This window comes from Protomyctophum bolini (genome assembly GCF_963924005.1).
Source record: "Protomyctophum bolini genome assembly, chromosome: 19".
Taxonomy (NCBI): domain Eukaryota; kingdom Metazoa; phylum Chordata; class Actinopteri; order Myctophiformes; family Myctophidae; genus Protomyctophum; species Protomyctophum bolini.
In genome coordinates, this window is record NC_137880.1 from 11633914 (window position 1) to 11652394 (window position 18481).

At 42.8% G+C, this 18481-nt stretch overlaps 2 protein-coding genes across 4 annotated transcripts in view; both read left to right on the top strand.

Annotated features, from left to right (window-relative positions):
- On the top strand, positions 1-13082 carry vps18 (VPS18 core subunit of CORVET and HOPS complexes). The gene is made up of 12 exons (XM_080791145.1): positions 1-296; positions 1124-1265; positions 1888-1979; positions 3465-3715; positions 4749-5102; positions 5337-5519; positions 5904-6338; positions 6872-7147; positions 7776-8144; positions 10045-10254; positions 10515-10751; positions 11359-13082. The coding sequence occupies exons 1-12, from the start codon at positions 194-196 to the stop codon at positions 11674-11676; spliced, it is 2970 nt and encodes a 989-aa protein (XP_080647271.1). The 5' UTR covers positions 1-193; the 3' UTR covers positions 11677-13082.
- Positions 13083-15639: 2557 nt separating this feature from the next.
- ino80 (INO80 complex ATPase subunit) overlaps positions 15640-18481 on the top strand; it is a 74624-nt gene continuing 71782 nt past the window's right edge. For 2 of the 3 annotated variants that reach the window (XM_080790505.1, XM_080790507.1), the window contains exon 1: positions 15640-15839. The gene's annotated coding sequence lies outside the window, so the exon portion shown is untranslated. Of the gene's footprint in view, positions 15840-15896; positions 15989-18481 lie in introns of those variants that run through there. The other variant, XM_080790506.1, reaches the window with a different exon arrangement.

Below are 18481 nucleotides of genomic sequence, written 5' to 3' on the forward strand. Positions count from 1 at the left end.
CGGAAGCTATGCTACTGTATCATGTAGCTGTGTGTCTGTTTGCATATTTCATAATTTAGTACTCTAATAATCCTAAATTTATCCTGAACCTCCTTTCAACAGACGAATGAAGAAGGCAACGCCAGCTTCTGTATCAGCAGCAGGGACGTTTATTTTTTAAAGCGTTTTCTGTTGTTAAATGTAAGCAGCAATAATGGCTTCCATTCTGGATGAATACGAGGACTCGCAGAACACCAGGCAGTCCCTCCAGCAGCACAGCCGCCTGTCGGCCACTAACATCGGGATAACACACTCAGGTACACCGGGGAGCCCACTTGGTGCTCTGTGCCTCTGCTTGGGCGCCCTGAATTGTGTTTGATTATCATTACCTGTCAATAAACAAACAAACCACTCTCAACCTGGGCCTGGGGTCCCACATTTTGGACAGTGGTTCTACAATTTACTAATTAAAATGTAGGCATTTAGCAGACACTCTTAATCCGGAGAGATTTACAGTAAGCAAGGTAAACACAAGGCAACACACCAAATGCATAGAAATGGTAATCTAGGTAAACCGAGAATAACCTATCATCAGACTAAACACTACACTATAGAGGGTATGCGCATGCATAAAGTGAATGGCAGATCGAGTGGCAAAGTGAATTTGTTTAAAGTCATTTAATGGAATCAAATGGGACTTTTCTGTTTGGATGTATATGAGCTGTCGAGGCCAGAAAGTAGTGTTTTGCCACTCAGTAGGCGTTCCTGCATAACTTGTCACACGCATACCTTCTATAGAGGGCCTAATATCAAAACAAAAAATAATCTGTACATTGAAACTATACAAACTAAAGGATGCCAGGTCAACAAATGAAATCTGTTCTCAAGCGTTTTCATGTTGAGGATCCACAAATATCAATCAATCAATTTCACACCCCATGAAGCCTTGAATTCATGGAGATTTGTTTTTGTCGCTTTCCTAAAACAATAATTTGATGACCGGCGGAGGATTATTATTGGAAAAACATCTTGCTTCATGGGGTGTGTAATTGATAGAAAATAAGTAATTTTTTGGGTGACCTACTCCAGAAACGTTTATCGATTCATAAATGTTTAGGTCGACTTTCGTTTGTCCTCCCAACAGGTTTTGTGAACGTGAGACTGGAAGAGGAGAAGCCCATATTCAACAAGCAGAGGATCGATTTCTCCCCGCCGGAGAAGATCAATCACTTTGCGGTGTGCAACAATCAGCTGTGCATGAGCCTGGGAAAAGACACACTGCTGAGGTGACATCCCGTTATCACAGCTAATTACACAGTATTAAAAGCCCATCTGAGACTGTATGGGTGATCTGATTCGATTAGCTGTGATCATGGTTCCTATATGTGTTGATTAGGGTTAGAACACACATTGTCTTGACATTTAATGCATAGGTATCTCTTAACACCTGGTTATGTTTGACTTGTTACTGATAGCACGCCATCTCTAATCGTGTCATTCATCCATTCTATTCTATCTATGTGATTCAATGTTGAGTTGCAGTAGTTGCAAAACAAATGACATTTCCTGATTTACGTTGTCATTGGATTCCCACGGTCATGAAAATCCTTGAAATAGTTTACTTTGACATAACTTATATTGTCTATGTCGGGTGGAACCCTCATATGTCTAAAACTAACTTTTCAGGATTAAAATGCGAAAGTAGCAAGCTCAAAATGCGTTGCTTTGCGGATCTGCTACTTTTGTTGCGTTTGCGTGTAGTGTGATCAAGTAGGGCGTTGATTTACGAAAAAACACAAAAAGTTAGAATGGAGAGATAAGAGGTTTCTGCCCGACGGAAACGATATCCACTGTCGGACATTAGTATCCATTGTTTGTTTTGTAATGAGAGGATGCTGTCTTGTTCAGGATCGACCTGGCCAAGCCGGATCAGCCTAACCACATCGAGCTGGGGAGGAAAGATGACACTAAAGTACATAAGCTGTTCCTGGACCCCACAGGTAACACAGAAATACCAAACGCCTACGTTTTAATGTCAGATCACAAGCATTAAATGGCAACCGTCTGTGAGCCAGTCTGATGCTCTGTGTTATCATGCGATGCCAGGCATTCTAAAGAGCAAATGATTCATCATGTGGGCTGATCATTTATCTTTTGATTCATTTTAATTAACCAGGAGGTCACCTTGCGATTAAATGATGTGCTGGTGGTGTGGAAATGACGGTGTCATTAACAAACTGGAAAATGTTAACTTTTCAGAATTCATATATAGAATAGCAAAAGCGCTTGTAGATCTGCTATTTTTGCTGCTTTTGAATGTGCTATTTTTGGTGCTTTCGTGTGACGCTGTAGGACGTTAATTTACAGAAAAAAACTGAATATGGATATCAGAGGTTTCTGGACGACATTGAGATTTAGGTGTGGACATTTACAATATCTCAGTCTGCCTTGAAGTATTAATGTGTTAGATATTATATTTGAGCCTGGGTCTGTATTTCGATACTCTACACTCCAGAAGAACATGTTCCATTCTGTTGCTCAATTATTATCAGTGAAAATGTACTACTCACTTACACTTACTAAGTCCTATTTTATACTTTATCATATGATGTTGTCTTACGAAATTAGCGACAATATAACCGACCTATAATGGATTGACTATTTTAGTTAGTTCAGTAAAAAAAGGTTGCCAGAATTTGGACAAAAACTGAACAGGGAAATAACTTTCCTTATTGTTTTCTTTTTACTGTGCACATTCTGTACATGAAATATGCTCTATAATAAAGATTGATTGGAATAGGTCAAACTAGCCACAAAATAGCCTTTTCTATAGAAGTCTCGGATATTTCAGAAAAGCAAAGATTAAAGCCTCAATCTGCGATGTCTTCAACTAGCTGACTGTATGTAGAACAGCAAGAACATATGATTAGAATTACAATACCTAGAAACATAATACATATTGTTTTGATTGATTGATAGATTGATTGATAGATAGTATCACTGTGACATGATGTAACGCTAGTGTTGATTTTGACAAATTTAGTTTTAGTCCAGTCATATTTAGTCGACTAAATATATCATATTTATTTGACTAAATCTACAGTTCATTTAGTTAATTTAAAATGTATTTTGGCCGACCTTGATGGCGTCGTAATGGCTGATTTTAGCCGATCTACAAGCCCCCAACTCCTTGTGCTGCAACGTGTTGTGCTGCAACACGTTGTTTGTGAGCTTTATCTGCTGTTTTCAGCATGCAACCAAGCAGAAAATGACTTGTCTTTTAGTTCTACAGGATCTCTTCTCCACTAGTCCCTCCACTTTAGTCTAGTTTTTATTTGTTTTATTTGACGAAATTGTCAATATATTTAGTCGTCATAGCTTAGTTTTTATTTAATTTTCCTCGGTGAAAAAAGGTAGTCGACAAACATTTTCCATCATAGTTTTAGTCGGCAAAATCAACACTGTCCTTTGTGTCTCCCTCGTAGGTTCACACCTGGTGATCAGCCTGAGCACCAGCGAGTGCCTCTACCTGAACAGGAACACACAGAGGGTGCGCAGCCTGTCCCGCTGGCGAGGACACCTCATCGAGAGCGTGGGCTGGAACAAGCTGCTGGGCACCGAGGCCAACACGGGCCCCATCCTGGTGGGCACCGGCCAGGGCATCATCTTCGAGGCCGAGATCTCGGCGACGGAGGGCAGCCTGTTCAACACCAACCCGGACCAGTACTTCAAACAGGTCGGTGGAGCGTGGAGAGAGTGGATCATGTTGCGTCTTCTGATGGGAGATCAGGAGGAATAATATCTGGGGGCTAGTCCCAGGTTTGCAGAGGGTTGCATACCCATTTCCTGTTCCGGTTTTGATTGGCTACAGATTTGAAAACTTCCATTTGGAAACGCATGCGAGAGTATCATATTTCTAAACAAACATTTAGTCCATAGACTTGGCTGGCAAACAATTTACAGCTTAAGTGCTCTAAACACGTGACTTCAAAAGCCATACTTTGGAGTGGCCCTTTGAGCGCCCCTCAAAACAATCAACTCTAATGACATGCCGAAATAGGGAGGCCAAGTTGAAATAAATAAATATCCGGGCATATTTGCTGTATCATTGCCTGGAAAAAACATAGGAAAAGTTTAATAACGGCCAATATATTGACTGAACCATGCAGTACATACCAGTGTTAGTGATTCAATAGCCAGAATCTTTCAAATGTCTACACAATGTTTCAATAGATCTTCTGAATTTATATACGTAAATACAGGTTAAACACATTCCACTCTAGTCTACACTACACACTGTATGAAATTGTGTCCGTATCATAGACTGTAAAAAATATGGACAAAGCCATTGGCTGGCCCAGACAATGAGACTTCCCCCCTTATTCTTTGTTGGTTTTTATTTTGACTGAACAGGGGGTGGCTCCCGTTCATAGACTGTAACGGTAGCCACGCCCCTCAGAACCCCTCATGGTCATTTTTTTAATAAATGGGACCATTATTTTCCAAAAAGAATATTATGACATGAGAAATGAGACTTTAAACTAGTGACTGGAAGCAGAAAGTATTCATGACCATGTTTATTAAGGTAATACAGTCTAGGTGAAGTTGGGCCCAAATACATGGGCCTCTAATGGAGCTATGGGTTTTTTTGGGCCCAATGACAGCGCCGCAACAGGCCATTATATGAACGTTCAAGAAGTCCCGATTTCCTTAGTGGCTTCACGAAATATCTGTCTGACTGCCCCCCTGGTCCGTATTCCCTGGGTCAGGTCCATTCTCTGGAGGAGGACGGCAAGCCGGCGCCGGTGTGCTGCCTGGAGGTGGAGCGCGGCCTGGAGAACAAGTACTTCATCATCGCCACCACCCGGAAGCGCCTCTTCCAGTTCGTGGGGAAGGTGCCGGAGGGCTCGGAGCAGCAGGGCTTCAGCTCCATCTTCTCCCAGAACCAGGACCTGCTGCCCAGCTTCCAGGAGTTCCCCGTCAACATGGGCTACAGCGAGATCACCTTCTACACGTCCAAGCTGCGCTCCTGTCCCAAGGCCTTTGCCTGGATGATGGGGAACGGAGTCCTGTACGGTCAGCTGGACTACGTCAGGCCTGATTCCCTGCTCAGTGACGTACAGGTATTTTGGATTCATTTCACCAGAGGTGGTGTGCAACAGAAAAAGTTGTGTGTGTGTGTGGGGGGGTCTACAACCTCACCTTTTTGCTATTGGTGCGACACTTTATGACTAAGTATACAAATAGGACTTAATGCTGGTTAATGAGGTTAATGCTACTGATTCCATTATAAAAAAATTGTCCCCCCTTCTCTCTCTCTCTCTCTCTCTCTCTCTCTCTCTCTCTCCATGTCTCAGGTGTGGGAGTACACAGCCGACATTGACTTTGGCTTCAACAAGCCCATCTCCATCGTTCTGACGCAGTTCCACTTCTTGCTGCTGCTGCCCGACCGCGTCAAGGCCATCTGCACGCTCAACGGACAGGTGGTCTACGAGGACGTCTTCCCCGACAAGTTCGGCGAGCTGAAGAAGATGATCAAGGTAAGATTGTAATAGTTTCATTTCTGTTCATTTTGAGATCGTTTTGAATATTAGTTTCTTTTCGAATTCAGTTAGTTTTTTTGAGCAGATTTGCTAGTTTTTAATTCATGAAAATGTGAATAGTTTGTTTTTATTAGTTTTGGTGTTAGTTTTTCTTTTACTTCTCACTGGTGCAAGATTGAAAAGATATAATTTAAAAAGGTATTCAGTTACAGATGAACCACCGACACCATCCACAAACAAGTGTTACAAAACATTAGTTTCAGTTCGTTTTGTAAACACACAATACAGTTTCAGTTAGTTATCGTTTTTTCTTTTTTTATTTAGTTCAATTAACGGTAAAGGTGTTTTAAATTTTAGTTTCCGCCATTTCGTTAACCTCAGGACCCGGCGGGCGGCCTGGTGTGGATCTACACGGAGCGCGCCGTCTTCCGCTACCACATCCAGCGCGAGGCGCGCGACGTCTGGCGCATGTACATGGACATGAGCAAGTTCGACCTGGCCAAGGAGTACTGCCGCGAGCGGCCCGAGTGCATGGACACGGTGCTGGCGCGCGAGGCCGACCACTGCTTCGCCAACAAACGCTACATAGAGAGCGCCAAGTGCTACGCGCTGACGCAGAACTACTTCGAGGAGATCGCGCTCAAGTTCATCGAGGCGGAGCAGGAGGACGCGCTCAAGGAGTTCCTGCTGAAGAAGCTGAGCAACCTGAAGGCGAGCGAGCGGACCCAGATCACGCTGCTGGTCACCTGGCTGGCCGAGCTCTACCTCAACCGCCTGGGCCGGCTGGAGAGCGACGGGAACACGCTCGTCTTCCAGGTCGGTCGGCGCTCCTCGAACCTTTTTAATTCCGGACCTTCAGTCAAGTGTGGTATGCATTATGCCACGTACCCCCATAACTCAGAGAGTAGAAATGGAACCAAAATGTGTCCATTTGGTTCCATTTGTACAGAGTTATAGACCTGTAAGGTTACTTTTGGTTCATAACTATCAATCATTTTGGATTATGCTAAACCAGATTCCACTTTGATACAACCACTGTTTTAGTTGATGGTTAATTACAGACAAATCATTGCGATTATTACAAAAGCCAAAAACAAATCTTAAAAAAAAAGCTTCTGGATCTGCCATTTTCAAAAGCTTGTATACATTTGTAAACTTGAAATGGGACATTTCTGCACTACTTTTTGGACTTTTTGATGTCAATACTTTGGTACTTTTTACTCAAGTACATTGTGACTTGAACTTAACGGTAACAGATTGGTTCAACATTGCAGTATTGTTACTTTTACTTAAGTAAAACAATTGAGTGCTTTTCCCACCGCTGCCCTACTGACCGTGTGCCTCATTAGGAGACCCGCGAGGAGTTCCGCCGCTTCCTGGGCGGGGCCAAGCACAAGGAGTGCCTGTTCAACAACCGCTCCACCATCTACGACCTGCTGGCCAGCCACGGCAACGTGGACGACATGGTCTACTTCTCCGTCATCATGCAGGACTACGAGAGGGTCATCTCCCACCACTGCCAGCACGACGACTATGGCGCCGCCCTGGAGGTGCTCTCCAAGCACTGCGACGAGAAGCTCTTCTACAAGTTCTCCCCCGTGCTCATGCAGCACATCCCCAAGAAGGTGCGGGCACACACACACACACACACACACACACACACTTTTTGCCGTGAGTTTTTGTTGTGTTTTATTTGAACTGTTATAACTACTATAATCATCAATTTCGGAGGAAACCACCATTTTCAGGAAATTGAAAACAGAAACGGTGTTCCAAATGGGTCCACTGTAGTTATTATATAGTCACAATCTCTTTTTTATAATACTTTTCATTGGTTCAATAATATAAAGACACTCTTTCACTTAATACACAATATTATCACAAGAATATTTCATGCGATTCTTTTTTTATGGTTATTTCTCAAGTTACTTAAAAGTACAACCACCTACAAGGTAACACAAACTAAAAGAAAAAGGAGTAACAGACCATTTAGAGTAGACCAAAAGACTTGAATGAAACCATCATTCTACAGAAGTATAAATTATGACATAGAACTGCAAATCATAGAAAGTGCATTCACTGTATCACAATATATACGTCTTGTACGATATCTCTAAAGCAGAAAAAGAAAAACAATATCTCTGAAAAGGCATACCGTGGAGACATTGTATCGTCTCAACGATATTCATCGCCATATCGCCCACCATGCCTATCATTGGGGGGATTAATAAAGGTCCGTGTGTCTGTTTCAAGGTGGTGGACGCCTGGATCCAGATGGGCAAGCGTCTGGACCCCAAGAAGCTGATCCCGGCGCTGATGAACTACAGCCAGATGGGCAGCACGCAGCAGATCAACGAGACGGTCCGCTACATGGAGTTCTGCGTCTACCAGCTGGCCGTCACCGAGGAGGCCATCCACAACTACCTGCTGTCCCTCTACGCCAAGTACAAGCCCGACTCGCTGCTCGTCTACCTGGAGCAGGCGGGGACGCACGCCTCCGACATCCACTATGACCTCAAGTACGCCCTGAGGCTGTGCGCCGAGCACGGCTTCCTGCAGGCCTGCGTCCTGGTCTACAGGATCATGGAGCTCTACGAGGAGGCCGTGGATCTCGCCTTGAACGTACGTACGTGTGTGTGTGTGTCAGCGTGGCGTGTTCAAGATCGTGTGTCAGCCAGTTGCAATGTGTGAACTGTCGGAGCCGAGGGTAGACGTTTTTTTTTTGCCAGCTACTTGAAAAGCGCCTGGACAACATTTACACGTTCCTCTAGCCCATTCTGACCTGAGATCAGATTCTATAAATGTCTTGTACATCCTGACAGTTTTCTGAAAAAGCTATGTTTCTATGTCAGTCTAATTGTCTAAAATAGCAGACCTACAGACCTACAAGCTATGAGCTTGTAGATCTGCTATTTTTCAATAGCTAAAGCATAACATAACACCAAAAGGGGTTCCCGCCCAAAATGGGCTAGTAGCGACCGTAGTGGACACTTTTTCATGGTTGGCTCCCTGTCTAGGCTGCCTCTAAGCCAATGGGAGACTTACCCATAAAACCCATAGTCTGAACGAACGGCATAAAATCCATACTCTTGAACGCCACAACGTGAAGCTGAATCTAGAAGATTGTTGTTATTTTGATTGCCGTGTCCCACAACAGCATGGAATTGTGGACACAATCTTATCCAACGACAACAAATATATTCTTTTCTTCTTTTTTTTTTACAATTTTATTTATACATTTTCAGGTTTAAAGACAAGACATACTTTACAAACAATCACATCACATACACATATACACACACAAACCCTTCCCACCCCCCCATTCAAAGGAAAGAAAAAAAATACATTTAGCACAGAAACAAAACATACACAAATTAAAATAATACTATACAACAGATCACAGTTAAGAGTTTTTTAGAAAATTTAAAAATGTATGTGCATACATACTTCAGCCTGTTAAAGATAGGTGAGAAAAAAACGGTTGCCACATTCTGTCAAATACTTTCGTTTTAAGAGAAACGTCATATCTTATCTTTTCCATTTGTAGCAGGTTGGTCAATTCTGCTAGCCATACTTTAAAAGTGGGTACTTCCAGTCCTTTCCAATGGGTCAGAATATTCCTTTTTGCGATAACCATGCCATATTGTATGGCTTTATGTTGGTAGTGAATCAGAAATGACAGGTCTTGAAATCCGCCCAGGATAGCACAGTAGGGGTTTGGGGTGATAACACAGTCAAATACGTCTGAGAAAAACTTAAAGATGTCAGTCCAAAATTGACCCAAAAACCTAGGGAGCCCTCTGCCGTGTCACACTTTGATCATAGTGGAGAAACAGAGGGATAAAATGAGTGAAGCTTAGTGCAGGAATAATGCAACCTGTGGATTACCTTAAATTGGATCAATTGATGTCTGGAGTTTATGGAGCAACTGTGTATGGTGTTAAGATATGATTCCCAGGCATCATCATCAATTGTTATAACTAGATCTTCCTCCCAGGCCTCTTTCAGGTGTTGTGTAGAGGGAGATTCATATGATGTGAAAAAGTCTACCATTTGTGAAACCAGACCCTTAGAATCGGGTTGTTGGTTCATGATTGCATAGAAATCATGTGAGGGAGGTAGAGTAGATTCAAAATGTGGTATATTTCTGCGAGTATAGTCTCTGACCTGGAGGTATCGGAAGAACTGTGAAGTCGGGAGTGTGTAAAACTCCCGAAGTTGTATAAAAGAGGCAAAGACATTATCAATATGGAGGTCAGATAAAGTGTTTATGCCATTATTCTCCCAGAGTGTGAAGCTATCCTTATCCAGTGAAGGGGTGAAAGCATGATTATAATGTATAGGCGTATAAGCAGATATTTCAGGTAGTTTATATGCTTTAACAAATATATTCTTTAGTTTTGGGTCTGAGGCTAAATGTCATCAAAAGGTGGCCCCCCCAAAAAAAGAATAAAGAATAAATGATGGACCCCGATGTGAAAAGGGGTTGAAAACCACTGACCTTGCGGCGTGGCGTTCTCAGGTGGACGTGGACCTGGCCAAGTCGTGCGCCGACCTGCCCGAGGACGACGAGGAGCTGAGGAAGAAGCTGTGGCTGAAGATCGCCCGCCACGTGGTCCAGGAGGAGAAGGACGTGAAGAAGGCCATGAACTGTCTGTCCAGCTGCAACCTGCTCAAGATAGAGGACATCCTGCCCTTCTTCCCCGACTTCGTCACCATCGACCACTTCAAGGTTCTTTGTCGTTTTGTTGATTTTAATACTTTATTACATTGGTTCTCAGAGTGGGGTCCGGGGTGGATACCAGCGGGTCCCCAACTAAATAAAATTAGATCTGCTACTTTTGAGTGACGCTGTAGTATGATCAAGTACGGCGTTAATATAAGAAAAAAGTGAGAACATGGAGATGAAGAGGTTTCTGCCCAACGGCAACATTATCCTGTATTAATGTGTGTGTGTGTTAATGTGTGTGTGTGTGTGTGTGCGTGCGTCAGGAGGCCATCTGCAGCTCCCTGGCGGAGTACAACCAGCACATCGAGGAGCTGAAGCAGGAGATGGAGGAGGCCACGGAGAGCGCCAAGCGCATCCGCGAGGACATCCAGGAGATGAGGAACAAGTACGGCATGGTGGAGTCCCAGGAGAAGTGTGCCGCCTGCGACTTCCCCCTGCTCAACAGGCCCTTCTACCTGTTCCTGTGTGGACACATGTTCCACACAGACTGCCTCATCCAGGTACCCAATTCAATTCAATTAAATTCAAAGGAGCTTTATTGGCATGTGAAAACATGTGTTTACATTGCCAAAGCAAGTGTCAAAAATATAATAAAAACTGGTGAAAATGTGGAAAGTATATACAGTTGGAGGGAGTACAGCTTTGTGTAAACTGAGCTATGTCACATTGCGTCGTTATATAGATGTTATACGGGTATAATAACGTAGCGTAAAAAAACACAATGTTTTGCAGTCACTTTGGGACAAATATCAGCTTTTTTTCTCAAGACTATTTAAATGTATACAAAAAAAAGTTAAAGTTAAAGATGTAACCGTATTTTAACCTAGTCAACCCACGTTTTGTAACCACTTGAACTCACCATACACCGCGACGCAGTGATCTGCTTCAGTGGTGGATACGATACAGTGTAATCAATTAACAACATAAGCGTTACTACTTTGTCCCACAGTGGTTTTGTGGAACAATAGATCAGCTAATTGCACAATTTCCTTTAGAATTTATTTTGAAAATGTTCACCTTTAATGACAAAATAGGGATAGATTACTACTTATTCTTTCTTTTTTTAATGGATTTGTTTGATTAAGTGTAATAATTGTGATATTTCAGGAGGTGACCCCTCACCTGACCGCCTACAAGCAGAGTCGTCTGGACGACCTGCAGAAGAAGCTGGCCGCCGCCGCGCAGTCGTCCCGATCCCGCCATCGCCCGTCGGCGCCCAAGGAGGGCGAGGGCGACACTGCTAGCCTGGGCAAGGGCAGCGCCGGCGCTGGCGCCAGCGGCACCAGCCGCGAACAGATCAAGTCGGACATCGACGACATTGTGGCGTCCGAGTGCGTGTACTGTGGCGAGCTGATGATCAAGTCCATCGACAAGCCGTTCATCGATCCGCTCAAGTTCGAGGAGGAGAGAGACAGCTGGTTATGAACCAGAAAAGCTGCTTGTGTCTCGATCGTATGATCGATCGGTTGACGTGGGACCGATCCGCTCAGCGATGACGGGGATTCTTCTTGCCTGCTGAGAATGCCCACTGCCTAACGACAACAACCCGCAACCGGCTTCATTTGGTTCCAACGTGTTTGTGTTGTTGACAGTGTTTGAGGCTGATCTGGAGAACTTTGCACCCTACGCGGGGGAACGCATATATAGGCTGTGTTCAGACCGATGGCTCAAATCAGATTTGTGCGCCTATCCTCCAAATTGGATTCGGATTGGTTTGTCTGTCTGTTCAAAGAGTGTGCACATCTTGTACCTGTATTTAGGCCAGGTGCTGGACATCAAGGCAAGAATCAAAGAGAGGGCAAAACATCCACACACTGATTTTAAATATAATAATATAATAACAATAACAACAATAACAATGAAGTCGATTGTGAGCGTCAAAACCAGTGTGCGGATGTTCTACCTTCTCTTTTATCAAGTCTGAACACCACAAATATCCACATGGAAACAGATTTTTGCTAATCAGATTCGAGCCACATTCCTTAGGTGGTTTGACATGTGATTCAAATCTGATTCCTACAGATGTGTCTCAATTTGCAGTCTGCACTCTCTGACACTGAAGCCTGATGTTATACACCATCATATGTCAGGGTTTAAGTTATAAGCATTACGCGCACACATGTCATGTTATAGCACCGCAACCAAAACCAATGCAGATCGCTCTACGGTGTCTGCATACACAAACAATAGCCGGTCTGATCACTTACAACTTACAAGTACAAGTAACGTTTGGACAGTCAAACGGGATTTGCTTGCGTTCTGAGCCTTAGCGATAGAGGCTGTTATTTGACCATACTGTTGTAGACACATCGAAGATGGGATGAATACACCCACCCACACATGATGAGCTGTACGTATGTGGCTTTAATATAACAATGCCTGAGCTGTACGTATGTGGATGTATGTGCCTGAACTACCCTGCTGATATGTGTAGACTAGAGCACTGGTTCTCAAAGTGAAGTCGGGACCCCCCCCGGGGTCCTTTTGGGTGATCCTCACAGCTCTAATTTGAGTGTACAAATGGACCCTTACGGGTGCATTTGGTTCCATGCGTACCCTCTCAGAGATTGTGCGATACAGGGGGTCTTTGGGGCTAATATGTATCAAACTGGGGGTCCTTGAAAGCTGAACAGTTTGAGAATCACTGGCGTAGAGAAAGAGACACTGCACACAGGCTCAGATCAGATTGCTCGTAGAGATGTATTTAAATGATGCACTTGTTCGTGTGTAACGGCTACAACAGCTTGCGTTGTCTGTCCTCCTGTCTGTTTTTGCCCTCTCTAAAGCTTAAATCTGCAACTTTATTGAATAAAACATCATTTTTTAACCAATCTGTATGGTAGAATACGTTAATACAATATTAATATAACATTTAGACCCTGCGTCTCGCGAGCCACACTGTTGCCTCCCGCGATCTTCAAATGTGGCGCCTCCTCCCCGCTTCCATTTTGTCTTTAAAGTCGCGCAATTGTGTCCTAATGTCAAAATAATCAAAGCATATATAGCTTTCTGCTTATCAGTAATGAAAATCGAAAATAAAATCTAAAGAATAAATGTCAAACGGATGACGGCTTCCTAACTAGACTGTACAGTATGGCAATCGGAGATTTTGTGGAATGGTTGTCTGGCTGACATCTACTGGTTGACAAGAAGTAGTACTGCCCCTAGCTCATAAGCGGTAAGCAGTATATCTCCCCTGGCCAAGCAGCTCATGCTAAGCGCTACTCGTGTGAGAGCCTGCTTCCTGATTTTCAGAGCTACTGATTACACAACTTTCATTATACCCAATCGCACAATAATATCCATTGCCTAAAATAACTGATCTACAAGCTAAACGGAGAGCTGCTATGCGTGTACGTGGATTAGTTCAAACTTCATCAGCTTCAATGAAATTAAGTTGATTATGAGTTCTGTTAGGCAAGACACCGTCCATTTTTCAGAGTGTAGACTTTCAATGGTAGGGTAAGTGATTTTTTTTGTTAAAATATTTAAGCACTATATTCTGAAAGTAATCATTGCTGTAGAGCAGCTGTGTCCAAAGTGCGGCCCGTGAGCCAAATGCGGCCCTGGGGCGATTTTTATACGGCCCTCGGCTTCATACCTGAATTGTACAGTATTATGAACCGGCCCGCCCAACAGTATGGGACATTTTTACATTCAAGATTTTTAACCTGGGCATTTCCCAGAGTATAATTTGTCAATGTTCGTTGTTTCTTGTATTTTTTTATTTTTATTGCTTTATTACTTGCTTCACTGTACATTTGGTACATTTGGAAAAAAGGCTGAGATACACTTTTTGTTCACACACACCAGACAAAATATTGATGATGATAGTTAAATAGAATTGTTTAAATCCGAAGCTAAATTATGTAGTTGGCCCTTGAGTGTTTTAATATTTTCTAATATGGCCCCCTTTGAAAAAAGTTTGGACACCCCTGGTATAGAGGGGTGTCCAAACTTTTTGTTCAGTAACAGGTAACAGTAACAGGGCTCCCTGCATCTCCAGTGCTTTAATAAACAGAAAATAGAACATTTTCAGGTGGGTGGCCAATCTGGCGAAATTATAATCTACCCAATTATCAATTTAAAATATATAGTGTTCCAGTTTAAGTTTTCTCTGCTCATTTCATTGTGTCATGATCATCATCTCCAATTTCACTTGTATGATCTGCTGCATCATGTGTGAGTTCTCTATCCTGATTGGATAAAATTGGTGTCTCGACCTAACAATTCTGCATTTTCTATTTAGCTGGAGGGATGGGGAGACCCCTGTTAGTTACTGAACAAATACTATAGCAATGAGTAGCCTACTATCAGAATATATAGCAATTTAACACTTATTTTAACAAAACAAACATTACTTCTTACCCTACCTACCCTACCACAAAGCTCTTGGTTAGAAAAAAGGCTTTTCATATACTCTTATTTTGCAATCCAAGTGTTGCATATCTATGATTGTCTAATGGCTGTTATCATCATGGTGTAATACATATTTAATAAAGCATTTTATTAAGTATCACTTGTCCTGAAATTTGTTTGATGCCAACAGCAACATTGTATTTTTTATCTAACTTAAAATAATCAACGCTTTAGCTACCAGAGACAGTAAAAGTAATACACTAATTAAATAGGTTGATTTCTTGAAATAAAGTTTGTTACTACTAAAAATAACATGCCCATGAGACCTGGAATAGCCTAATAACATGATGATGATAATATAAATAATAATCACATAATTAGTAATAATAGTAATAATAATGGCAATACTTAAATGGTGTGGTTTGTACCAGTATTTGTGTATAATTAATCAACATCACATTGGATTGTGATCAGACACAACAATCCCTTAAATGGATTTCCCCTCGGATGACGTAGCACGTCGCCCCTCAGTCATCGCGGCAGGGGCAGACATTACTAATCGAAATAGGAATGATCGGATCGACATCATCACAACAAACAACTCAACCAAAACAGTCGCGCATGCATACTGGTCACATGGACGAAAACATCAGTCATTTAACAAAAATAACAAAATAAAAAAAACATCGTTTATTCTCTGAAATTGTGGACATTTCACAAAGTGGGGCCCAGGGACCCTCGGGGTCCCTTAATGGGTAACTGAGAGCATATAAATGGAAAAGGTCCATTTGATTCCATCTGTACACTCTCAAACTCAGAGTTACATGGTTCCTTGAACTTCAAAGAAATAGACCTTTATTGTGGTTGAGAGTTTTATTTTATTGATAATGACAACAAAAAATACATTAGAAGTCAATCTTATTATGGTCTAGAGGAGCGATCCTTGTACTCGGCCGTCGACTCGCCTCCCCTGGGCTCCTTCGCTTGTACCCTCGCCATGGCGTCGTGTCGCTGCTCTACCTCTCAGCAACAGAAAGTGGCCGCCTCTCTCTCCTCGCCGCCTGCCTGTCGACCCAAAGCTACACAGCACAAACACGGGCTGACTCTGTGCCTCGTCGCCATTTTGAGAGAACCCGTTGGAGACGGCCGAGACTGGTCGGCGGCGGGGCGCGGGCGACGAGAGGAGACGAGAGGCGAGGAGAGGAGAGGGGTGACACGGGCTGGCCGAGGTGAGAGAGACCCGGGGAAGACGCGCTGGGGATGGGGGGGAAATAGGAAGGAAACACGGCCCCGGCCGTGGAGGAGTTTAGATCCACCGAACGCCGGGGCTTTAGGATGCGGTGTGTACGAGAGCAGCCAGGCTAGGACGCGAGGCCTAGTAGGTAGAGCGAAGTAACACCAGCCACTGCTATGTATCCAACACGGATCTATATACTGATCTGCAGTCAGTTGTAATATCAGTGGGATGACTGATCTCACTGACTTAAATCTTTTTTTTTTTTTTTCTTTCAAAGGAGCCAATAACTCTGAGAGTGTACACAAATGTATCCAAACGGGTCCATTCGGTTGGTTACATTTGTACACTCTGACAGTTACAAGACCTGCAAAGGGTCCTTTTTGGAACCCCCCAATATGGGGTTATTATCGCCTACTGCTTATGGTTGCCACTGCCAGCTACCTGAAATATAATATACAAATGATGCAGGATGAATTAAATAAGTGAAGAAAGACAAGATAAGACACTGACTGAATGCTGTTTTTGTATACAATTTCAATTTAGGCATTAGCAACTTGCAGTAAGCAAGGTAAACACAAGGTAATATATAAAATGTATACTGTATTTAATATTAACTACTTCAACCCCAGAATTCTGGGGGGGACATTAGCCAGATAAAATACCAGATCTATAAGCACACAATGAGCTTATGTAGACTAGCTGTTTTTAATTTTTTGGCCAGAGAGATTTGATGTATTCAGAAAACAACCTAGTAGACTGTGTGTGTGGTGTGCGTGTATATGTACGTGTGTATAAGAGCTGTTTGAACTTCTAAGATGTGTCACTGATTCCCCAACATAAGGAACGAAGTGTGTCCCTCATTAAGGGCCAAAAGGAAGGCTGACAAGTTAACCTGCTACTGTATAAATATTCTTGTATATAAGATTGTTGATACTATGTAGCAGGAGGTGACTGGCTTAAAGTGACAGAGCCTATTTGAATGCTTAGCTAATGGTGTGTGTGTGTGTGTAACTGTAATCTAATGTATGTGCTGGCTTGGGGGGGGGATTTGTGTATAATATATTTCATACAAAAGGAGGTATATTTCAGGCCTTCAAGCAGAAAAATAAAGGTCAAAGTGCATTTGTAGATTTTTTTTGTGGGGGGGTGGCGGGTGGAGAGGTCATAAATGTCATATTTGAGGAGATCATGTCAAATAGTGGAGCAAGATAGTATTAGGCTATTAGCTATTAAACCGCTAATGTTCTGCAATAAGTCATGACAGGAGTCAAAGTGAGCGGTCTTGTTTGTGTGTAAACAATGGTGTGTGCGAGTGTGCGCGCGCCTACGCGCGCCTACAGCACCTTGACCCTTCACTCTCATTGATCCACTATTCCACTCACTCACTGCAGCGAGGAAAGCAGCTAAGCTAACGTTAGCATTAGCTTAGTATGTCTGTTTGTCATTATACATGAGCTAACCAGCTAGCTAAGCTAACTGCTGCCTCCTCCTATCATTAGCCCGCGCTAAATGACTGCCGTGACTGACAAGTGACAACCCGTGGTGTTTAGTACTAACCAAAAAGCCTAATTTATGCTCCGTGCAGTCCGTGGCACTACGGTAAATCACGCGCCGAAAATGGATCTCCAAGTTCACAACGCGTTTTGCGTTGTGAGCTTGGAGATCTATTTTCGGCGATGAGGGCTCACATGGATAGGATACATTGTTGATACATTGTTGTAACGCCTCATTTGACGTACATACTGAATGTGATGGAGTCAGTGTACATTGACATTTTGTATATTTTGTGGTAAATAAAATAACATATAAAAAAAACCTATATTAAAAATATAAAAACCTGTATTCATTGCAGTCAAGAAGGGAAAGTCAGGTCAGGTGTCATGGCAACAGCAGCCAGTGATCAGAAACCCAAGAGACCTTCGGCTAAGATTGTGACAAGAACCAACAACACTAAATAGAGAGTGAAATAATTACAGTATAAATTAAATGCTGGCCCGCTGATATCTTTGAATACTTTAACTACAGTTTGTATGGTACAATACAAGGTCCGCTAAAAGGATGAACCCAAGAAAGTATTTGCCATGGACATACAAAATCAGTAGACAAACACAAATAGATAGCCTTAAATGACCATTGCTGGTCGGTAACTCTCAGAGTGTACAAATAGTTAGGCTACTTGAAAATAAAACGTTTGAGAACCGCTGTCCTGACTCCTAGTGGACTCCTAATGTGTGTACACGTACAGTAGTGTTATAGTAAATCGGTGTCATGCATGAAAGTGAGTGGCAAGGTGAGTTTAATGTTGTTCAATGCAGTCAGATAGGACTTCTCTCTGTTTGGATGTGTGGGCTGTCAATGCCAGAAAGTTCCTTACCTCCACCATAACTTATGGTTATGATGATGATGATGTCACACACATACCATCTATTCTGAAGAACATCTGGAGACTGACATTCAGTAATTGGCAGTAATGATCAAAATAAGAACATTATAATGGTGTGTAAAAAAGAAGTCTAATTTGCCATGGACAAGGCCAAGTCTTGCCACAGATACATTTGTCTGTGTATGGACACATTGATGACCCCTAGGGGGGTAGGAGGGAGGGGCCCTATAAGATGATTGTCCCAGTGGCCT